The sequence below is a fragment of the Pteronotus mesoamericanus genome, unplaced genomic scaffold, assembly GCF_021234165.1.
Source record: "Pteronotus mesoamericanus isolate MK-2021 breed Mesoamerican mustached bat unplaced genomic scaffold, CSHL_Meso_final scaffold_167, whole genome shotgun sequence".
Classification (NCBI taxonomy): Eukaryota; Metazoa; Chordata; class Mammalia; order Chiroptera; family Mormoopidae; genus Pteronotus; species Pteronotus mesoamericanus.
Window position 1 is genome coordinate 20,671,588 of NW_026555308.1, and position 24,834 is coordinate 20,696,421.

Below are 24,834 nucleotides of genomic sequence, written 5' to 3' on the forward strand. Positions count from 1 at the left end.
CAGTAAAAATATAGGAAATAAGACTGTAATTAAACAAATGTGCTTGACCTCTTCGTTTATGCTCCCAAAGGTGACTTTTTATCACTCTAAGAATGGTGCCATTGCTCAAAGCTTTGTGGACTATATCTTTAAGAAACCCGAGACATATTCTTCTATATAGAGTTGACCCCCATTACTCAAAGATTTTGTATTTACAAATTTACCTACTTCCTAAAATTTATAAGCCCCAAGTCAATACTTTAGCTGCTTTTGCTGTCACTAAGAATACAGCAGTTAAAGACTGAATCAGCTGAGGCAATACTCTATCTTGTTTCAGCTCATAAATAGATCCTTTCTATGATCTAGTTTTGTTTTTGTTGCTTTTTGTGTTTTTGGTTGGTGATTTCCATGTAAAATGCCCCCCACACAATCCTGAAGAGTTTGTAGGGCTCCTAAGCACAAGAAAGCTGAGATGTGTCTTAGGGAGAAAATAAACGTTTGATAAACTTCATTCAGGGCAGAGTTATAATGCTGATGGCTGTGAGTTCAATGTTAATGACCCGACAATGTATATTAAATGAGGTCTTTAAACAGAAACAAGCAAGTTTATGTGTTGATTGGTTGGTTGACAAAAAAACAGTGATCAGAGGCTTGAAGGATCCAGACCTTGTTATTTCCCCTGGGAGCAATGGATCAGCATGTGTCAATTCTGTGCTCTCAGTGATTCTACAGAACCTAACTACGGCATATATGGAGAACCAACTCTATCTGAAATGGTGGTACTTTTCCTGTTCTTTAAGGGTGGCAAGGATTTTGGAAATATATCAAGTTATTTAAAAACCCAGTTCAGCACCTGAGTTAAACAATACCAATTTTAATAAAACAAGTAATAAAAACAATCCTAAAAAGATTTAGACCAAATAGGAACATTGCTTTGGGGGAAAACACACCGAGATGCATATAGCCAAATGTAAGATTCTTCAGTCTTTTAACCTGACATTTCCCAAACTAATCTAAACTGTGGTGTGTACCTTTCTATGTGAGTATGAAGATTACTTTCCCCTAATGAGGTTAAATAATTTTTGCTGCCAGTTTAGCAAAAACAAATCACCTCACACCCACATTGACAAAGCAGGTAAAACAACTGCTACTGTGTTCACATGACGAGACAAAGTACAGTAGAAGAAAAAAACTGTGTATTATCACTGACAGCTTCACTTCAAAAGTATCTTATGATAAGAGCAGTGGGAAGATTATGAGGAAAAAGCAAGGCTAATATTAACACATGTCTTTTAAACAATTTGATGAGATTTCTAGGAGGCACACTATTCATGACAATATTCTGAGTGTTCTTTACAAAGTTTAGTTTTAACACACTGGTTATTTCTAGTGGTGGAACTTTGAAATTTTTACTTGCTTTCTAGTAATGCTTGTTTTGCTTTGTTTTGTTTTTACAAGCATGTACCATTAAAAAAATAACATCACTCTTTTAAAGAGTAAAAGAGATCCATTTTCATAAATAACGTATACGCGTAGGCATTACTCTACCACGTAGGCACTTCACCAAAACACTGTAGTTCACAGTGAAACTGGTGGGTGGCAAGGCAGTTTCTCTGGCTATGTTCACTGTATGTCTCTGCTTCAGAGTAAAAGCATAAGCTAAGCCAATAGTAGAAAGGCATTAGTTACTCCCACAGTTCCAGAGCTATGAGCTCACTGTGTTATTTCCATAGTACCAGGAAACGCACAACTGACAGGTCAAAGGCCACCGCTGATCAAGCCACTAACTGCCACACCTGGATTGGCTTTGAGACGACATTTGTTGCATGTTTCAATCAGAGACTAGCTTATACATAAAATTACAGGTTTACTGGATTATACTGTACTTTTATGAATAAGCTCATTTCTGACTGGCTATAGGACTTTTAAAAATTAAATTATTCAACAGATATAAACTGTCATCTGTTTAGCTAAAGCAGTACTGCAAATAAATTTTAAAACTTTTTAAGACTCATGAGGCATCCTGCACCAGTTTCTCCATACTTACCCATTAATTTATATTGAGTTTTGTTTTGGTGGGGGGAAGGTGATAGGGTGGGTGTGCTGATGTTCTCTTGTATTGGAAAGTACAGAAATAACCTCAAGTTCATAGAAAAGAAAACCCTTAAAAAAATTTCCTACCTTTCAGTTATAATTGACAAGTTTACTACATATATGAGTTACTTAAAAAAAAAAAAAGATGAAGAAATGTTGAAGAGATCTGTCAAAGGAGAGGGCAAACTGGCCGCTTGAGTTGAGCTAACAAAGCACCTATTTGCCTGCCCTGGTAAGTTAAGAAAAGGAATGGTAGAGCGGATCATGCCCATCATTAGGTGATGAGGTCCACACCCCTCAGGGAAAAAACAGGTCACCAGAACTCTTTGACCACCTCAGCGGGAACCACCAGAAACCAGTTACAAGGCTTTCTGTACATTTTTAGAACGTCCATACTATTTCTAGAAGTAACTGTATTTCTATTTGTGTCATACACACAAGAGCCACAAAGCAGTTTCCTTGGACTAGACCCTGAGAAAAAACTACTGCACGAGACAAAGGCACATGTGAGAATGAAGAGTAGGCTAAGGAAAGGTAACAACACAAGGTGGATCAGTCTCACTCTCTTGCAGTATAGAGAACCTTTTAGGCCCTACCCCAAATATTTAGGTTCTAATAGAGGCTTATTGCATGCCTGGGTATCTTTTGGGAAAGTTTCATTTGTCAGAGAAACTGAAGTAGTCCGGCCAGGCCGGCTACTCACAAGAAATGTACAACAGCACCAAGGCCATTGAAAAAGGTTAAGTGGCGATACTTTAAATACTGATACCGGAATTGAAGTCATCCCGGGACTCCCATCCACCTCTAGATTCTCGAGAGCCACCCATTCCTGAGGATACACAAAAAAGAGTAAAGTTGAGGTCGGGTCATTACCTTGCTGCACAAACATGGAAAAATTTATTGGGATGATGTACAACTCATGTGATGGGAAGTTCAACAAAATTAGTTTTTGCTGCCAACAGGAAAATTAGAAACAACCCCAGGCTTGCAGAAGCATCATCCGTTCTAAGATTTTATGCTCATAAAAAGCTCATTAAAACCTACTGTACCTACAAGACAGAGTTCTACTAGTAACCTTCCAGAGTTGCAACCAGTAAGTTTTATGTTCAGTTTTAGAAGAACCAATCACCTCTGTCATCTGGTCCACCTTTCCTGAATCCAAAGCCACCTTTATCTTGTTTTCTGCCTTCTGCAATGTCCACACGAAGTGACCGATCACCCAACAGCTAATGATAAGGGGAAAACAGTGTAAGTATTTGCAAGGAAAAAAGCTCAACTACCAACATGACAGAGAAAACGTGAACATACTTACTGCACCATCGTATGTCAAAGCTTCCTTAAGGGAATCCACCTCATCAAATTCTACATAGCAGAATCCTGTAAGAGAAAACAAACCCCATTTCCTCAAGAAATTACAGGTTAAAAATAGGGTGGGTTCCCTGTTTGTACAACTTGCCCACATCAGAAACTACCACTTTTGTTGCATCTAGATGACTGCAAACTAGCAGATCTTTAAAGAACAGGTTTTGCTTTTCAACAGAGCTTGATTGGTATTCCTCCCGCTCAGTTATATTTTATCAGAAAGTGCTAACCAAACAGGCACTAAAATAGCAGCTGTATTTTTATAAAGCTTTCTTCGCATATGTTTTAACCATAATACTAAAACCTTCCTTGGATCATCCAGAGTTGTCGGTTCTGATTTCTGAATGACTTTAATCTAATTGGGGTTTTAGGACAGATTTCAAAGTCGCCAAAGACATGCTCTGAAGGAGGGGCTGAAGGTGTCTATTACTCAAGTAGTTGGTATAAAAATCTCTGAATAAGCATTTCCCTTTATGTGCAAAACTCTTGTCCATGTGTTCCTTCCTTGCCATCTGGAGTCTGTATCTGGGCTAAGTACTGTCCTCGTCCTAATATGATCATACTGCACAATGTATATACCCCACCCTTGCCAGAGTATCCTCACTCTACATGATGACTTCACTTTCAAAGCCCACTAGACTGCAAATGCTTCAAAGGTCTGGGTCCAAACTTCTCCTGTTCAGCTTCTGCTTAGTAAGTATTTACACAAAGAACGCACTGCTTGACTGGAGAGGGTCCCCTGCTCTCCCCACCCCTGCCTTATTCCCTAAGTGGATTTAATATTTAGAGAAATTAAGAAAACCACTTTGAAGTTCAAAGAGGCAACAACAGCTCAGTCACACATCTTACACCCTACAACTGCTGAGACTGAAGATGACCCTCTATGAAACAAAGTCTAAAACCTGCTGCTGCTCCTCACGCAGCCCAAAGATTGGCTTCATCTACATATTTTGACCTTAGGTTTGAATTCCTAACGTTGTTAGCAAGCAAACTGGATGGAACTGACTTACACAAGTTTAGTCAATATATTTGTTTTTATTGTCTGATCACTTGGTAACAAGGCTTCAGGCTCTAAAGTCACAAAGCTTTCAAAGAGATAAAAAATGCCACCACACACAGAACCACTCAGATGAACAATACCTTTCTTGTACAACTCTCCACTGTAAGTCACCAGTCACTCTATTACTTTTTGTAGATATACTTCTGGATAATGTAAACCAAATGCCTTTGTACCCTGCATGGTGTACTTAACTACTGGGCATATTTCCCCTCAGGCAACCTTGAAAGCTAGATGATGATGTCATTTGATTCTTCATTCTTATTCCTCCTCTGCTCAAGTGCCCTTACAACTCTAATCTATAGACACTATCGGACATTTGAGCCAACATTCTCCCAAACACATACTCACTTATGTACACTGATAACTTACTAGGTTATCTTTTTAATTTTATAATAAGTAACTGAATTATAGGAAGACTACCATAGAAAAAAGCACAAATTGGCTAAGGTGAAATATACCTGAAAAATCCTCAGATTTACATGTTCACATCTATTCACTTCTGTCCCATGTTAACTTTATTGTCAGACAGGACCACTACACAGGTCAGACAAATGGCAGGTTTACTTGGGTATGTGCCATATATTTCTAGGTGATGTGTATAACATTTTCCCTCAAGTAGAACTGAGGGCCTATGAGTTAAAGTGCTATGTTTATTTCAGGTATAATACTTTGACAAAGTAAACATTTAAAATATTTTCATAATTAAAGCACTCTGGTTCATTAACATTCTGGTTTAGATCTCCCACTTTACAATAATGTACAATAAGAATTCCTCCCAAACTCACCTTTGAATTTGTCTGTGTCTTTGTCTCTGACTAGCCGTACACTCCTTATGCTGAGATCCTTAAAGATAGCATCTATGTCGCCCTGAACCGTGTTAAAAGGTAGATTTCCTACGTATGCTGTATAGGGGGGCTCTGTAGGTAGCTCCTTCTGGCTACGGGAACCATGGCCGCCAGCACTGCCGCGGGACCTAGGAAATGAAACAGACAGAATTCAAGTCTCCCCACGTGTTTCAGTCCCACCAGATCAAGAATAAAAATGCCTTCCAGTTAGCTACACCACCCAGGTGAAACACTCCTCTCTAACGTACAGTAACACCTGGAAATTTTAAGAGTATTCCAAATATTTTATGGAAAAGGTGCCTATTTTTTAGTGACAGAAATGTCCACAGAACCACACAATCTATGTAAACATACATTTCTCTGAAAAGTCAAATCCAAATTTAACATGTGTGCCTAATGGTTTTCTCATATTCACATAGAATCAATATCTGCAAAGTGTTTATTCCCTAAAACCTAAACAAATGCCTTCTCTTACACTCAACAATACTGATACATACGTAAATGGACTGTCCAGAGTCATTGTGTTGGACTTAGGAAGGATTACTGAAGGTGGTGAAGTTTAATGTATTAACAATACAATTGTTTCTTGCTATTATCTGGTTGTGGATAACATTCTAGAAAAATTTTAGGTTTTGTGCAGCAAGTACGGTGTACATACTACTCTCCATTTCCCATGCAACACTTTATTGGGCCCTCAAATATGCATACATGGTGCTTAGCACTTACCCATTTAAATCTCAATGCCATTTCCTCAGATGTAACAAGAATGGTTTATTTGTCCTTGGTTACAGAGCTAAAAAGTGGCAAAAGCAGGGCCTTAATTGTGCTTCTTCATTGCTGCTTTCCAGAGGTATCAGTTTAAATCCCAGCTCTGCCACTTACGAGCCATGTGATCTAATCTCACTTTTTCTAAGCATTTGTTTGTGAAATTGGGTTAATATTAATAAAGACCTTGAATTGAGAAATAACAAATATAAGGTGCTTCAAGCACTGCCTAGCAACAGACAGTATATATGTACAGAGTAACAAGCAGTAATTATCGTTGCCACCTACAACCTGAAATTAAAAATGTTTTACAGATAATAAATGAGGCCATTTGTCCAAATCCACAGAACATACCACACCAAGAGTGAACCCTAATGTAACTAGACTGTGGGTAATAATGACATTATCAATGCAGAGGTCCACTGTAACAAATGTACTACTTACTCTGCAAGCTGGAGAGGCTGTGCATGTGCAAGGGCAGGGGGTATATAGGAGCTTTATAATTTCTGTTCCTAAAGTACTCTACAAAGTTCTATTAAAATGAACAGGAAGAGGAACTATACTTTACATCAACAAGAATGTCAGCTAGTAAATGTGGATGAAATCATCTATTGATAATTAGAAAATCACTACTCTGCAATGCAGGTAGCAGTAACTGGTTCAGGCCAGGCTCAACAACAGAAGCAAAAACTACTAATAAAACTTTTTTTGGGAATAAGATATTCACATGATCTCAAATTATCACTCCAAAGATGATTAATTTCAAGGGGGCAAAAAGTTCTTTCTCAAATGGAAAAATCTGGCAGTCACCACCTCAACCAGGTAATTGAACTTAATACCACAAATAATGGAACAAGCCTACATTATATCATATGCCTTCTATATTGGTGCAGATTCTTTAAATATGTCATCCAGGAAAGACAAAAAAGGCAGAGAGACTAATAATGAAATATGAAAACCAGTGCTATGGACCTGGCTAGTGTGGCACAACGGATTGGGCGCCAGCCTATGACCCAAAAGGTCACCAGTTCAATATGCCTGGGTTGTGGGCCAGGTCTCCAGCTGGGGTCATGCAAAAGTAAACTGATTAATGTTTCTATCCCTCTCTTTTCCCCTCCCCCTCTAAAATAAATAAAATAAAAAAAATAAGAGAGAGAGAGACCCCCAATGCTGCGTGTGATCTTTGGATCCTGAAACAAATAGCTTTAAAAGAAAAGGAGATGGAGAAATTTGAATATGGTATGTATAGAATATTGTATCAATGTTAAATTTCTTACGAGTGATAACTGGTATTGCAGTCAGTAGAATGCCCCCATTCTCAAGAGACTTAACATAGTCAGGGATGAAGTGTCAAGGCAGACTACATTTACTGTATTTTTCAAAGGGTTCAGCAGAAAGGATAAGTGAGCATGTAAGTATACACAAAACAACAGTGAAACTTGTTAAAAATCTACCAGAGTCCATTGTGTCATTCCTTCAACTTTACTGTAGATCTGAAAAATTTTCAAAATAAAATGTTTGCAGCACACAGGAGAAAAAATTAAAAAGGGAGGTAAAAAGAAATACTTAAAGTATTTGGTAATATTCTTAAAAAAACTTTTTTAATTTATTGATTTTAGAGGGGGACAAATGGGGAGAGAGAAATATCAATCTGTTTCCCACTTATTTATGCATTCATTGGTGAATTCTTTTATGTGCCCTTACTGGGGATTGAACCCATTCCCATGGTGTATGGGGATGATGCTCTAAATCAGCTGAGCTATCTGGCCAGGGTTTAATATCATTTTTTCTTTAAAGAGATATTTTAATGATTATGCTATTACAGTTGTCCCATTTCCCCCTCCCCTTTAATCCCCTCCACTGCCCCTCCTCCCAGCATTTCCCCCCTTCCCCTTAGCTCATGTCCATGGATTGTACACATAAGTTCTTTGGCTTCTCTATTTCCTGTACTATTCTTAATCTCCCCCTGCCTATTTTATACCTACTATTTATGCTGCTTATTCCCTGTACCTTTTCCCCCATTCCCCCCAGCTCAATCTCCATTTCTGTGATTCTGTTCCTGTTTAGTTATCTGCTTAGTTTGTTTTTGTTTTTTAGGTTCAGTTGTTGATAGTTGTGAGTTTGTCATTCTACTGTTCATAGTTTTGATCTTCTTTTTCTTAGATAAGTCCCTTTAACATTTTATATAATAAGGGCTTCGTGGTGATGAACTCCTTTAACTTGACCTTATCTGGGAAGCACTTTATCTGCCCTTCCATTCCAAATGACAGCTTTGCTGGATAGAGGAATCTTGGATGGAGGTCCTTGGCTTTCATGACTTTGAATATTTCTTTCCAGCCCCTTCTTGCCTGCAAGGTTTCTTTTGAGAAATCAGCTGATAGTCTTATGGGAACTCCTTTGTAGGTTAACTGTCTCCTTCTCTCTTGCAGCTTTTAAGATTTTCTCCTTATCTTTAATCTTGGGTAACTTAATTATGATGTGTGTTGGTGTGTGCTTCCTTGGGTCCAACTTCTTTGAGACTCTGAGCTTCCTGGATCTCCTGGAAGTCTATTTCCTTGGCCAGACTGGGGAAGTTCTCCATTTTTTTCCCCCCAAATAAGTTTTCAATTTCTTGCTCTTCCTCTTCTCCTTCTGGCACCCCTATGATTCGGATGTTGGAACGTTTAAAGTCGTCCTAGAGGTTCCTAAGCCTCTCCTCATTTTTTGGAATTCTTGTTTCTTCATTCTGTTCTTGTTGAATGTTTGTCTCTTTCTTCTGCTCCCAACCATTGATATGAGTCCTGGTTTCCTTCCCTTTACTGTTGGTTTCCTGTACATCTGTCTTTATTTCATTTTGTGTAGCCTTCATTTTTTCCTCTATTTTGTGACCATACTCAACCAATTCAGTGAGCATTCAGATTACAAGTGTTTTGAACTCTGCATCTGATAGGTTGGCTATCTCTTCATCGCTTAGTTCTGTTTTGGGAGCTTTGATCCGCTCTTTCACTTGGGCCATATTTCTTTGTCTCAGCCTGCCTGTTAAGTTGGAAGGGATGGAGCCTCAGGTATTCACTAGGGCCGGGCAACCCAGGCCAATGAGCTGTGATGCTGTCTGTGGGGGTGGGGTCCGAGAGGAAACAATGCTGCTTGCCTGGCTCTCCACCAGCTTTCAGTCCCTTCCCCTGCTACCTACAAGCAAGTTGGGCCCTTCTAGTGCTGATTCCCAGGTGGGTGGGTTTGTGTACGTTCTAGGACCCCATGGGTTTCTCCAAGGGACTCTTCTGTGAAGCTGGGAGTTACTCCTGCCACTGCAACCCCCACAGGTTTTTACCTCCAGATGTTTTGAGTCTTTCTTTTCCCTGCAATGGAACCTGGGTTCCGCAATCTGTCTCACTCCCCAGCTGTTCCTCTGGTTTATTTGCACACAAATGTGGGACCTCCTGGTTTGCCACCTTGTCACGCTTCCTCTCTGCCACTCCTACTTGTCTGGATGGATGTTTCTTCTTTAGCTCCTTGGCTGCTGGACTTCCATAAAGTTCAATTTTCTGGCAGTTCTGGTTATTTTTGTTTTTTAATTTGTTGTTTTCCTTCTTTTGGTTGTGTGAGGAGGCAAAGTATATGTATGTACTTATGTCACCATCTTGGCCAGACCTTAAATATCACTCTTTAAGACATTTTTATGAAGCAGAATAACCAAACCACGATGTAATGCTTAGAGGGTAAAAATTTTAAGTTTAATGACTCAGAAGTCTGCTACTTCCAATAGGAAGTACTATTATTCTGCATTCTGTTGTAAGAACATCAGAAAAATAGGTTTATAAGTGAACTGCATCCTACTTCCTCCTCTCTAAAGCTTAGCAAATGCGACTCATTTTTGCATCTGTAACACTGACAGTACATAACACTAGTGGTACTATCTTAATAACCATAAAACCTAAAATTATTTTCAGTAAGATACTCTTTGGAACTGGATACTGAAAATATAAACATATGGAAAAACATCAAAACGGAGAATGAATAATAATAAACAGTTTAAATTCATTCATGCAACATTCACTAAATATCTTGATGGAAAACAGTCCCTGGCCTTCAAGCAGCTCACAACTGAGTAGCACCTTATAACCAACAAATAACTATATGCAAACATGCATGTTTGTGTATATATGTACATATATAGTAAATTCTCACTTATTATTAATACTCTGCAACTTTAAGCAAAACATGTAACAAAACCAATTTCACCATAGGCTAATTAATATAAACCAAGAATTCAGTTCTTATAGCATCACATTGTTGTTAAGAAACCGTGTTGAATGAAGTTATATGAGTAGCTGTTGTATAATATATGCAATTGTTTTTAGAAAATGTTTTTAGAAAATGTAAGGTAAAGGGAAGATATAGAGATGATAATCATGTGTATGACTGATGAATCAGGAAAATGAAGGTAGGAAGGCTTGCTAAAGGGTATATTAAATGTATATACGAGAACTTATGGAGGGTGTTCCATGTAGAATGGAAGAGATAGGGTCAGATGACCTCTGACCGAGTAGAGAACCAGGAGAGCTTTGATAAGGACTGCTGCCGCCCAGGTGAATGGCAGTAACATGACAGGGGCACTAATAAGAATATAGTTGGCTAAAAATCCAGCTTAGCGAAGATAGAAGAATCCCATTTCAGGAAAGCAGTATTTTAAGAGCTAGAGATATGGAAACAGGTAAATTAACCCAAATCCAACAACTTGCTAATTTCACCCTAGACTCACAAAACCAGCAGTGGCTTAACATTCCAGACCAGCAATTTTCAACTGGTATGCCTCAAGAATTTTTAAAATATGGAATATCTGACTATTTAGCCAGGGGCATTGACCGCTTTTGCCCTTAGGTTGTCCAAAAAAGACGAAAGCCCATAAAACAGCCGTTCAGTGTGAATGAATGAAAATTATACCTATTTTTGCCCTGACCAGTGTGGCTCAGTTCAGTTGGTTGGGCGTCATTCTGCAAAGAAAAGGTTGCTGGTTCAATTCCTGGCCAGGGCACATGCCCGGACTGTGGGGTGTACACGTACAAGACCCAACAAACAGATGTTTCTCTCTTACATCAATGTCTCTCTCTCTTTTCTCCCTCCCTTCCCTCTAAAAAGTAAGTAAGTATTTTCGCCCTGGCTGGTGTGGCTCAGTGGACTGAGTGCTAGCCTGCAAACCAAACGGTCAGTGGTTTGATTCCCAGTCAGGGCACATGCCTGGGTTGTGGGGCGGGCGGGTCCCCAGCTGGAAGCATGAGACAGGCAACCAACTGATGTATCTCTTGCACATTGATGTTGCCGTCCCTTTTTCTTTCTCCCTTCCCCTCTCTCTAAAAATAAACACAATCTTAAAAAATAAAAAATAAATATTTTAAAAGAGTACACCTATTTTTGTCAGATCTACAAAAAAACAACAACAACAAAACTTTTTGGTGTGCTGCAGAATTTTAGTAATTAGTTTATGCATGCATGAGATAGAAAAACTGAAAATCACTGCTCTAACCACTTTCAAGAATTACTGAAGCAGCCCTAAATAATACCCTATCTGATGTTGTCAGTTTTATAGGATTTAAGCATTTTTAAGCTTTTCATTTAACAGTTCATTAAAGATACTGCAAGGACATTGCAACTGGAGCCATCTGTATAGACTTCAATTTATCCACTCTAACATTTATGAAGTATCTAGTGTGCCAGCAACTGAGCGACAAATCCCAGAAGACAGCATATACATATAATAAAATACACATTCTGTTACTGATCAAATAAAAAAATCAAATGTCAGAAAATTCTTTGAGTCAATATAAGTATAGAGGGGACTACTAACTAAACAAATAAGCTGTATTATATGAAAGCCCTTCCTAAACCAGGTGAAAAATAACATAGAAAAGACTCACTTGAGACCTTAGCTTGGTGTAGGACATCTTCCAAATCACCTCTGTACCTCAAGTTTCCTTGTCTGTTATATTTTAAATCTTTATTTCATAAAGAAGTTTAAAATTGACCATAAAAACACTTCATAAATACCTGCTTGGGGTTATACTGTTCATGCAGAAGCAGGCAGACTAACGGCAGTGGGTTTATATATAAAACAAGAAAAGGGTGATATAAATGGCAGGCCCAGGCAGACCCTCTTCCCCATTCAGAACAGACACCTGAAGGTCTGTGCTGCCAACACCCCAGGCCACACCATCCCACCGATGAACAACGATCCTCCCTGCCCATCATACCTTCTTACTGTTCCTTGAGGACTGTCCATTGATTTTTAAAAGATGTGACAGTCCCAGCCAGTGTGGCTCAGCTGCTTGGGCATGCCCTGCAAACCGTAAGGTTGCAGGTTTGATTCCCAGTCAAGGCACATGCCAGAGTTGTGGGTTCCTTTCCCCAGCCAGGGCGTGTGCAAGAGGCAACAGATTAATGATCCTCTCTCATACTGATGCGTCTCTCCCTCTCTTTCTCCCTCCCCCTGGAATTAATAAAAGAAAAAAAAAAACACACAATGAAAACATAACAAAACAAAACATGTGCCCTGGCTGGTGTGGCTCAGTGGATTAAGTGCCAGCCTGTGAGCCAAAAGGTTACCGGTTTGCTTCCCAGTCAGGACACATGCCCGGGTTGCAGGGCAGGTCCCAAGTTGAGGGTTTGTGAGAGGCAGCTGATCTTGATGTTTCTCTCACACTGATGTTTCTTTCCTTTCCCCCCTCCCTTCCCCCTTTCTAAAAATAAATAAATGAATAAATAAATTTAAAAACAGTGAGTTTTTAAGGTAATAAATTACATCCTCAGAATTACAAAACTCAACTTTCAACTCCAAATATGACCAAAATCCTTTACAGACCAATCACTTTTCTTCACTCTGGTCAACTAAATATCTGGATGTCCATGAAGTATAGAGTGTAGTGTAGCGGGCAAAAACCTAAGACTCAGTATGTGCCCTCCAGGAGCTGGTAATTCAACGTGGGGGGTGGGGTCCAGGCATCTAGGAAGAAGAAATCCCATTCCAAGCAAAAGAGTGCAGAAAATTCAGGAGATAGCAATGAGAGCAGTCACAGCAGTGTGGAACAGGAACTTGGACTCACTTTCCAGGTAGTAGACAGGGAGAGCCCTGAACTCTGATAAAGATGGTAACGTGTGAATAAGCAAAGATATGTAGGACTGAAAGGAGACTAAAGGGTAACCAAAAGAAAAAAATATAATGATTAGCAATTATTAGGGCTGAGCCCTGGTTGGTGTGGCTCAATTGGCTTGGTGTTGTTCTGTGGAGTGCCAGCTGATTCCCAGTCAGGACACATGCCTGGCACGCCTGGGTTGTGAGTTCGGTCCTCAGCCTGCACACATAAAAGAAGCAACTGATCAATGTTTCTCTCCCTCTTCTCTTCCTTCCTCTCTCTCTCTAAAAATAAATAAATAAAATCTTTTAAAAAATTATTAGGGTTGGGATTAGATCCAGTAAATAAATAAAAGAGAAAATTAAGTTCTCAAAACTTACTTCCAAAGTATTTATGAAAGTTAATGAAAAAATGAAGGACATACACTAACTTACTTCTGGAAAAAAACTTTTATAAAGATTTTTAGGTGTATCAGAAATTACAGAGATTGGAAGAATTAATATCCTCAAAATATCCATACTACCCAAAGCAATTTATAGATTCAATGCAATCCCTATTAAGATACCAATGACGTATTTCACAGAAATAGAACAGACATTTCAAAAATTTATATGGAACCATAAACGACCCCGAATAGCCGCAGCAATTTTGAGAAAGAAACACAATACCGACAATATACAATACAATAGGAGGGATCACAATACCGGACATCAAACTCTACTACAAAGCCACCATACTCAAAACAATCTGGTACTGGCACAAGAACAGACCCATAGACCAGTGGAACAGAATAGAAAGCCCAGAAATAAGCCCAGGTCTCTATGGACATCTAATATTCGACAAAGGGGGCAGAAGCATAAAATGGAGCAATAACAGCCTCTTCAACAAATGGTGTTGGGAGAGCTGGACGGCTACATGCAAAAAATTGAAATTGGATCATCAGCTGACACCATACACAAAAATAAACTCAAGATGGATAAAAAACTTAAATATAAGTCGCAACACCATCAAAGTCCTAGAGGAGAACATTGGCAGGAAACTCTCAGATATCCCACGCAGCAATTTTTTCACTGATATGTCTCCTAAAGCAAGGGACATAAAGGAAAGAATAAACAAGTGGGACCTCATCAAAATAAGAAGCTTCTGCATGGCTAAAGAAAACATCAGCAAAATGAAAAGGGAGCCAACCATATGGGAAAATATATTTGCTAATGATACATCAGATAGAGGTTTGATCTCCAAGATATATAAAGAACTCACTCGACTCTACTCCAAGAAGACAAACGATCCAATCAAAAAATGGGCAAAGGACCTGGGCAGATGCTTTTCTAAGGAGGAGATACAGAGGGCCCAGAGGCATTTGAAAGGATGCTCAGCATCACTAGCCATCAGAGAAATGCAGATCAAAACCACCATGAGGTACCACCTCACACCGGTCAGAATGGCCATCATAAACAGATCCACAAACAACAGGTGCTGGCGAGGCTGTGGAGAAAAGGGAACCCTAGTACACTGTTGGTGGGAATGCAGACTGGTGCAGCCACTATGGAAAGCAGTGTGGAATTTCCTCAGAAAGCTGAAAATGGAACTGCCTTTTGATCCAGCGATTCCACTGCTGGGACTATACCCTGAGAACACCAAAACGCCAATACAAAAGAACCTATGCACCCAAATGTTCATAGCAGCACACGTTACAATAGCCAAGTGTTGGAAGCAACCTAGATGCCCATCAGTAGATGATTGGATCAAAAAATTATGGTACATATACACAATGGAATACTATGCAGCAGAAAGAAAAAAAGAAGTACTAAACTTTGCGACAGCATGGATGGAACTGGAGAGCATCATGCTAAGCGAAATAAGCCAGGGGGCGAAAGACAAATACCATATGATCTCACCTATAAGCAGAACCTAACCAACAATGCAAAGAAGCAAGGAAAATATGACCAGCAACACTAAAAGGAAAAGAAATCAACAGAGACAAGAGGGAAGGGGGGGCGGGCAGGGAAAGGGAAGGGAAGGGAAGGGGAAAGTCAAGGGACATATAGCAAGGACTCATGGACAAAACCAAAAGGGAAGAGCTGAGGGAGGGAAGGTGGGAGGGGGCAAGGGAAAGAGGTGGGGGGGAGGCAGAGACAAATGTATTTTAAAAGTAAATAAATTAAAAAAAAAATAGAAAGATAAATAAGGGGGAAAAAAAAGAAATTAAATACACAACTTAAGCACTGTTGCTGTCAATCTTAAAACTTCAAGACCAATGTTAAGAAACCAAGAAATATTAATCCCTCTTTGGTAGCTGGACCATTTTAATGTCTAGATGATAAACTGAAACAATTTCATTAGTGCTGATCAACAGCCCTGCTCTTTCATGTGTTGTCCGGCAACACTTATTAGAACATATCATTTGGCATGTAGATCCTACATAAAATCACAATAAAACTGCCTTTATAAGAGTAAAATACAAGTAAGCGAAAAGAAGCCAGTGAGCATACTAAAAGAAAAACAGAGGCAATGGTCAAAATGTGTAACCTAGTTCCTAGACAATAATCAAAAAAGGTTAAGCTCTCAAAAACCAAGCCCTTATTACATTTATACCACCTATTATTAATATCTTATATTAGTAACATATACTAGTTATAATCATTGAACCAATATTGATACATTAACTAAAAGTTCAGTTTATTCGGATTTCCTTAAGTTTTCACCTAGTGTCCTTTTTGTTCCAAGATCCCAAAGATGCCATGCAGATTTTAGCTGTAGCGTTTAGAAAAACCAGCTCAATGCAACCTGGATTAAGGCCCTTCATTTCCAAGCAGACCTCCCTCTAAGCGTATGCATTTTCCAAGGCCTTCAATCAGCATTCAAAATTAAATCCCTTCATCTTGATAACTGTCATTTACTACAGAATGGGCAGGGAAGCCTCTGCAAGTTTCTGGTAAGCACTTGGGGGCAGGGCAATGTCTATAGTGAATTCTTCAGTGTACCTTATTTCAAGGAGCTCTTTTCTACTGTGAATGAGATCTTAATAATTTAATCACATCTGTAAGATAAGAAAAAGCCTTGCAGAGAAATGCAAAGTAGTTCTAAAGCAGAAATTGAGTCTTCTACATTGCTTTATCTCCAGAATATTATCTGATACTTACCAAAGGTGAAAGCAATGAAGTCACAGGCCTAGCAACTACTTTAGCATTGCAAATAACTTCTCTCACCAATATGGATATTCTTACTCAGAAAATTTTTTTTGACTACAACAGAGGGCTCAATGTATTTTTTTTTGAATTGTTAAGTTTTTAAAATTTATTTTTAGAGCGGGGGGAGGGAGGGAGGGAGGGAGGAAGAGAGGTAGAGAAACACTGATTGGTTGCCTCTCTCACACCTCCAACCAGGGACCCAGCCTGCAACCCAGGCATGTACCCTGACTGGGAATTGAGCTGGCGACCTTTTGGTTTGTAAACTGGCACTCACTCCACTGAGCCACAACAGCCAGGTCAGGGTTCCATGTATTTAGATGACATCCCCAATTAGGTACACTTGCATGTTTTTCAAAAAATTTTTTTGGCTGTGACCAAAACCAATAATACATTTTACATCATGACTTAACAATGCATACACACATATATGCCTGCACATTAACTACACAAATAAAAGCTCGCCCAACAGCACTAACTCAGTAAAATATGGGGAGTGTACGAGATGGATATTTCTCTCCCTCTTTCTCACTATCTTCCCTTCTAATAAATAAATAAATATTAAATAAATGAATGAATGAAATCTTTTAAAAACATGAGCTATCAGAGAAATCTAAATATTTACTGGTCTATTGTTAAGTTTTCACACATGATATTATAGTAATATTTTTTAAGGTTGGTTGGCTATTTATTTCAGGGGGAAAAGGGAAGGAGAAAGAGAGGGAGAGGAACATAGATCAGCTGCCTCTTGTAAGTGCTCCGACCAGGGACCGAACCTGCAACCCAAGGCACATGCCCAGACCTGGAACTGAACCAGCAACTTTTTGCTTTGTGGGATGACAGCCAACCAAACTGAGTTACACCATTTAGAACACCAAACTGAATTGTCACTCATGGTTCCCTTGTAGTATTTTGGGGGGGGGGGGAGTGGCAGGCAGGGGGGGGGAGCCTGCTTCAGTAAAGAATGTCCTCAACAAAGCAGTAAAATTTATTAATTTTAAAAATTAATAAATTTATAATTGTGAAATTGTGAACCGTGAAATGGAGACAAAGCACTTCTGTTGCTTACAGAAGTATAATGGTTACCTCCAGGAATGAAACATCACTTTTATCTGAGATAAGTGACAAACTGGTCATTCAGATTTAGGTATTTGACAATTTTTTGAAAATGCAGTGAACCTGGTCTTGGCCGGGAAGCTCAGTTGGTTGGAACACTGTCCCATTATGCCAGGGTTGCAGGTTCAATCCCAGCTCAGGCACATACAAGGAGCAACCAATGAAAATGCATAAATGGGTGGAACAACAGATTGATTATCCTTCCCTTCTCTCTCCAAAAGAAAGGCACTTCAAGGAAAACAACTATAACAGTACCTGTAAGCCAACGATAAAACACAAGCTTTCAAGCAAAAAAGAATTTTAGAAAAGCTATATTCATCAACATAAGCTTGACAGACTCCCAATACCTAAAATTTCTCAATGAAATTGACAGTGATATTAATAAACATGATTTTTGATGCTGTATTATAAATGTGTCAACATTTGGAAGATCCGCATAACTCAGCCTACCAGTATTTCCCGAATGACTACTGTGTATCATGTCATTCAAAATAGAAGACAGACTGAAGGGTTTTAATATAACAGTATGGAAAGTCTATTGATAAAGTTTCAGATTATACAATGCAACTGATCTTTATGTAAACTACCACTTGTTGCGTTCTGGTATAGTACAATAGCAAATACAAGTAAGAATATTCACAATTACCTGAAAAGGCTATTAAACTACTCCCTTTCCAACTGCTTATCTGTATAAGGCTGGAGAGTACAGTACATACCTTTGTTCATATACCTATGTCAACCAAAATCTATCTAAGAAGTATGAGAAACCGACTGTCTTCTATGAAGTCAGATATTCAAGACTCCAAAAATGCAACTGATTAATTACAGACGAATGTGTGCAGAACAAGGGAGATGAGAATGTCTCCATCTACTCTCTACTGGAGTACAATGCTTAACTGGAGGTGTCATATTTTCAATGCAGTATCAACATGTTGGAGTACATCCAAAGGACCCATCAAAAAGAAATTTAGAAACCATGACATGGCAAAAACTTGAAAGAACCTAGGACACTCAATTTTAAAGGTCGACTTTAATGAAAAGGTCAGGAGGCAGGGCAGGCTCTCCAGCCCAACTCTCCCTTCAGTTTCTTTGGGGAAGCAGGAAACTGGAAGATGGAATCTGATTTTGGACTGACCCCACCCTCTGGCAAACATTCTGCTTTGACTATTCTAAACTTCAGGGTAGACTAAAATTGTGTGTCTTCCCAGAATACTATTATTAATTTCGAGCAGAAATATGAATTTAAAAAATATACTAAGAAATTTTTTAGAAATCCCAGAAGTCATTATATTAAACATTCCAAGCATAAATTCTGTAACAAACCAAAAATTTCAAAGAACAAATTACTTAGTACTCATTTATAATACTAATAGATTTCTCTTACTTGGATTTAAAAATAGAGCCAGGTAAGTAAAAACTCACTCCAGTTAACCAGTGCAGTTGTGGGAAAGAACATCCCCCACTCTACTAACTGCAAGGGAAATATTTTAAGGATTAAAAAATTATAAACCAATAGCTACCAATTACTAAGCATTTTTATGTACTAGATACTCTGCCATGCACTTTAGGTATATCTCATTTAATATTCCCAACAGCCCTATAGAGAAGTTTGTATCTTACATGTGGGGAAAATGAGGTTCAGAGAGGTAAAAGACCTTGTTCCAGATCACATAGCTAATACATGGCTGAACTGACACTCAAGCTCTGGTCTGCCTGATTCTGAAGCTAGGGCTTCTGCCTGAACTGTCTCCCAGATACCTCTTGATAAAACCAAGTATTTGTTGTAACACTTTTCATAGAGGTTGATTTGGAATCAAGCACTGAGAGACTGAAGAGTGAAGAGAAGGATGACAATAAACCCAAATAACTTGCCATTTGAAAGGTAAACAGAATTTAAAATAAACTTTTCAATACCTTTACAGATCCTGGTATCAGTGAAAATAGCTACTGTTATTATATACTGCTTTCGTTCTAGTTTCAAGTTAAAATATGCTCCAAAATTTAGACAGATGCCAACCTTAAGTCTCACAAGACTCAAAAGTTTAGAATCCTGACCCGCTTAATTGGAACCTGATAATATTTTAAGTTTGGTAGTTTAATCAATTTTTAGCAGGTACCATTTCAGCAATCTCATTTCTTCTTTTTTAACCCTCACCCTAGAACATTTTTCTCCTTGCTTTTTAGAGAGAGGAGGGGCATGGAGAGAAAGAAACATTGCCTTCTTGTACATACCCTGACTGTGGATTGAACCTGCAACTTAAGTATGTGTCCTGCCCTGGAACTGAACCCTCAACTTTTTGGTCTACTGGAAGATGCTCCAACCAACTGAGCCACAATGGCCTGGGCAGCAATCTCAATTCTTGCTAACTCCAAGTGCCAACCCAATTTTCAGGATTGATGGTTTCAGGTTAAACACTCAAAAGGCTTTACTGCAGTCAAGACTGTAAAATAGTATTACTCTCCACTTTATTGATTCCACAATGGCAAATGAGAAACTAGAACCTCAGGACAATTTAGCAATCTGTGATACAAAATACATTCAAGATGTGGTAGAATCAACTCTTGGTAATTCGGAATTTTGTTTTGTCTTCCTTTCTGATCAACAATGTAATCTCGGTTCTCTCCTTCGCTGCCGGGGATATGCCTCTGTAGGCTGGGAAAATAAAGCAGTTATTCAATATTGCTTCCCCACAACGGCACTGGTTATTATACATGGTTATAAAATAAACTTACGGGGAATGTGTAATTATAAAAACGAGGTTTTTAGATTATGACTGTACATTTGAAACTTGATTTCTTTTCACCTGTGACCCAAGTGGTTTAGAGCTGAGGCATCTTATCTAGCTAAGGTATTTTATACTAGAGGTGACATGCCTTACAAAAGTACCAAAGCAATAGAAGACTGGCTTTCCATAGGTGGTATAATCTTCTATAATGCTTAAGCATTGTATCTGAACACAAGCAAACAGCATCAAGACATTTTGTATGTGGATATACTTCACGTAACAATTCAAATCACCATAAAAGAGTGGTCAACTATTCTACCATCTTGCTAAATTTCAGAGATCACAGTAACATAAAATAACACTGACTTTCTGGAAAAGTAAAGTTTTGGCACGGACCAAAAGTCTGGCACAACACTACAAGCCTGGTCCACTGTGAAATATCCAGACCCACTCCAGATACTATTTTAATGAACATCCAAATTCACCAATAGGTTTTTAAGAATCTGAGCAATATTTCCCATGCACTTTTACATGGATAGGAAGTCAAATGGAAAATTTCAAGATGTTTAATAGTAAGGGGACTTTTTATTAGGAAGCTTAGGCGTTATAGAATGCTGGCTGCTGTTCTCTCATATCAGTTTTTGGAGGACATATGAGCAAACGGCTAACATTTTCATTTGTCTTTTGATATCTGAAATAGTATCTTAGGAGAATTTTACTTTTGATCACTTTAAGTCACTCCAACTGTCAAAACTGACATCCACTAGAAGTCTAACTTGAACATCTCAAGTCACAGAGGAGCTGGTAAATTTGTGAAAAAGGTGGAATTAAAAAGAAAATCCACAGGCTCAGTATTATGACTCAGAGTAGTCCCGAACAAAATAAAAATCCTTGGATCTGCCCTATATCGAGACACTCTGTCTTGAGTAGTTTCACTGGGTATTTGTAAATGAATGTAGAAGAAAAATTCTAGTTATTAAATTTCAAGTACAAATCTGATGTCTAGAAACCTACCCCAGAGGCAACAATATTTCATATGTCACCCAACATCTATTTCTTTTTTATTAGCAAATAAAATATTCTTTGAAAGAACAGGTGGCTCCACTTCCACGTTATAGTGTAATGAATGATATTGGGTACACTCCCAAACCCAAACAAGCCTCTGAGCCATTCCCAAACCAAGGCATTAAAAGGTCATTCTTCACAAACAAAGATACTTTTGGGATTGAAACCCAGGAGACTGGACACCTCAGTAGGTGCTATTGTGGTGTTATCCTGGGAAAGTAATCTTTTTGTAAAAGCACACAAAGGCCAAGTGTGTCCTTGACAAATAGCAAGACGTTTATAGCCTATCTTCTAAATTCTGTACGAGGTAACTTGTATTAAAAAAAATAATAACCCAGTGCGGATTCTTGGAATTAAACAGAATAAGCTTTTTATTCACTAGTCAAAGATTTTTCTTTTAAAGACGGCACCTCAATTACATACAGTCTGTATACAGCCAGAATTGGAACGAGGCTAAATGCGAGTCTTTCTCTAGGTCGTAAAGAGAAACCAGGCAGAAATAAAAATTTTCTGCCAGCAAGCACGTAGTACCTTGTCAATAAGGCACTCTAGCCCAAGAAATAAAAAAAATGCTCTGATGTATTTGTTTTGGTTGGTCTCCCTACTCCCGATGTGAACCGGACCATTCCCGGGCTCCAGCCATCAAATCCCTGCCTCACACGTAAGGGGCAGGGGATCGTCGCTCTCTCTGCCTCCCGGAGAAGAGGGTCAGGGCGCCTGCTGCGCAAGCAAGCAGGAGGGTCGAGGCGGGGAACAGGACCCATGAGGGACAGGCCGAGGCCCCGACCCCACGCTGCAGCAGAGACCCATGCTGGCTCTGCCATACTGGGGGATGGGGTTGGAAGCGGGAGCTCGTCTTCCCGGGCGCTTAGTGCCGCTACCGCCTGACTTTGCGGCTGAGGAAGTGGGAAGACAAAACGTCGTCTCCGACGGAGCCAAGGATCCCCTCTGCGAGCAAGAACCCAGGCGCCTAACCGCCCCATTCCCGAGCGCGCCATTTCCAGGCCCCAGCCCTCCAGGCGCCTCTTCCAGGCCTCTGCCGGCCCAGCCCAGACCCTACCTTCCGCCGCCCTGGGTGAGAATGGGAAGGCCGCCGCCCTGGGGTCCCCAACTCCCCCAGTCCCCCGCACCCGGCTGGAGTCCGCGCACGGCCACCTCACCCTCTGCCGCCGCCGAAGCTGCTGTAGGCCCGATCGTCGTAGGTATCGAAGTCCGCCATTTGCCGTCTCCGCTCCGAGAGGAACCAGGGTGAGCGAGGAAGGACCCCGCAATATAACTCCCCCCCGCCCGGCCGCCGGGGCTGTCCGCAGCGACGCCTGATCGCAAATTGCATGCACGCACGCGCGCGCGCGCACGTACGCCGCGCCGCGCCCTGCCTGGGCCGACGGGTTTCTTTTGGCCCTGCGAGCTCTGCGGTCCACGTGTTGCGGCGGCGCGTTTGCCCGGCCCCGGGCCTCGCGCCCCCGCCCATTGTGTGCTATCCCTGCGGCTTTACCGGCAGCCGCTTCCAGCAGCTGCCCCGCCCGTGGCGCGAGCCTTGCCTCTCTCGGGAACCTCGTGTGGCTCCGTCCGCACCCCTTGACGGCCGCCCTCCCGGCTGGCCTTGGACCCTGTGCCAGGCCCGCAGTGCTTTCTGCTTTCGCCTAGCGTTTCGTACTCCAGAACTGGCGGGAATCCGGAATCCTGCTCACTTTGGCCCCACTTGACACCCTCTTCCCGGCCAAGGGGTCGCTGGCTAACACCAAACGGCCACCTCCTCCATTTGGAGATTCCAGAGCTGGGCCCTCACTGAGAGTACACGGGGGCGAAGGGCCGTGAAGGGGTGAGATGAGACGTTGGGGTCAGCTCCCAGCTTGTGAGGCGATGAGAGTGCAGATATGAGTCGCTTTCCTGGATCTGCTCGAGGCCTGGTTATTGGGGTTGGAGTAGGGGCGGGGGATGAGATTAGAGTGTAGGTTGTCGTTGAATTGGCAAAAGAGTTGGTGTATCTTGCTTTTGCAGAGTCTTTGATGTGAACATTGCAATACATCACAGGAAAAAAATGGCTAATTTTTCTATTACAGAGAGACCTCCTAAAAAGAATTTAAGACCAACCAGTAACTTAAAAAATGGTCAAAAGGACTAGACAGGTGGAAAAACAAAAAAGAGAAAATATATAGAGAGTACCCAATCTCATTCATTATGATTATCAGCTTGGCAAATTTAGAAGTTTGATGATTCGTTGTGAAGGTGACGGTGTCGGTGAGTAGCACTCTCATCCACTGTTGGAAACTATACATTTATAAAGGGCAATTGGGAAACAATGATCAAAAACACAAAAGCTCAAAAGCCTTTTGACTCTGTAATTCCATTTGTGGAAACCAATTCACTGCATTATTTGTAACAGCTTAAGTCTGGAACCACCAAATGATCTTTGATGGAGATTAGTTAGATGATGATACACCATATAATGAAATTCTAGATAGTCATCAAAAAAATGCAGGGTGGGCCCTGGCTGGGTGACTCAGTTGGAGCGCCGTCCTGTACACAGAAAGCTTTGGGGTTCAATCCCTAGTCAGGCCACATACCTAGGTTGCAGTTTCGATTTACGAGATTGGGTGTGAGTACTGGAGGCAACCGTTCGATGTCTGTCTGTCTCTCTCATATCAATAAACAGATCCTCGGATGAGGACAAAAAAAAATTCCTCTAACTATTCCAATGGCCAAATCCTACAAATTTTATGTGTATGTGTTGTTTTCATTTCTTCTTTGACCAGTAAATACTCAAGAGTCTATTTTAAAGTTTCAAGTGTATGGGGACTTGATTACATTTTCTGTCATTGAGTTCTCATTTTATTGTATTGTAGTCAGATAATATGGTATGTATGATATTAATTTTTTGGTATTAAGGCTTGTTTCTGACTTAGTTGATGGTCCATTTTTGAAAATGTTCCATGTTTATTCTAGCTTATGGAGTTTTATAAAGGTAGTTTAAATCTTTGTCACAATAATTTTGTCTGCTTGATGTAGCTCTCAATTAGTGGCAGAAGTATATTAAAATCTTTCACTGTGATTGTGGATTTGCCCATTTATCCTTGCAATCCTATAATTTTTGCATAGTATATTTGGAGACTTATTACATGCATACAAGTTTGAATTATTTTATTTTGGTCAACCGATCCTTTCAACATTATATAGTAAGGCTCTTTATTCCTGCTAGTGTTTTTCTATTTTTGCCTTAAAGTCTAAATATGTTCATAATGTATAGAACGCACATGCACAACAGGTTTCTTTTGCCTAGTTTATTTTTAACATCACTTTACATTTAGCCTTTCTGAATCTTTTTATTTTTAGGTGACTCTCTTAGGAGTAATGTGGTTAAATTATAATTAATAACAAATGGTCAGGTTCTGTTTACCCTTTACTTGGCAAGATAGTCCATTTTCTCTTATTGTGATTACTGATATATTTGGATTATTTACGTCATCCTGTTTTGTGCTTTTTATATACTTTGCTTCTTCTTTGATTGCCTTTCTTTGATTCTATTTT

The 24,834-nt window shown here is 39.9% G+C and overlaps 1 protein-coding gene across 3 annotated transcripts in view; it reads right to left on the reverse strand.

Moving 5' to 3' along the window:
* EIF4H (eukaryotic translation initiation factor 4H) overlaps window positions 1-22,568 on the reverse strand; it is a 170,639-nt gene extending 148,071 nt beyond the window's left edge. For 2 of the 3 annotated variants that reach the window (XR_008530498.1, XM_054589716.1), the window contains exons 1-5: window positions 22,467-22,568; window positions 5,281-5,468; window positions 3,386-3,450; window positions 3,203-3,299; window positions 2,843-2,902 (exon numbers count right to left, since the gene is read on the reverse strand). Coding sequence is in view for 2 of the 3 variants with exons in the window: in XM_054589716.1 (XP_054445691.1) it covers window positions 2,843-2,902; window positions 3,203-3,299; window positions 3,386-3,450; window positions 5,281-5,468; window positions 22,467-22,525 (469 nt within the window). In the remaining variant the exon portion in view is untranslated. The remainder of the gene's footprint in view (window positions 1-2,842; window positions 2,903-3,202; window positions 3,300-3,385; window positions 3,451-5,280; window positions 5,469-22,466) is intronic. The other variant, XM_054589717.1, reaches the window with a different exon arrangement.
* Window positions 22,569-24,834: the final 2,266 nt, after the last annotated feature.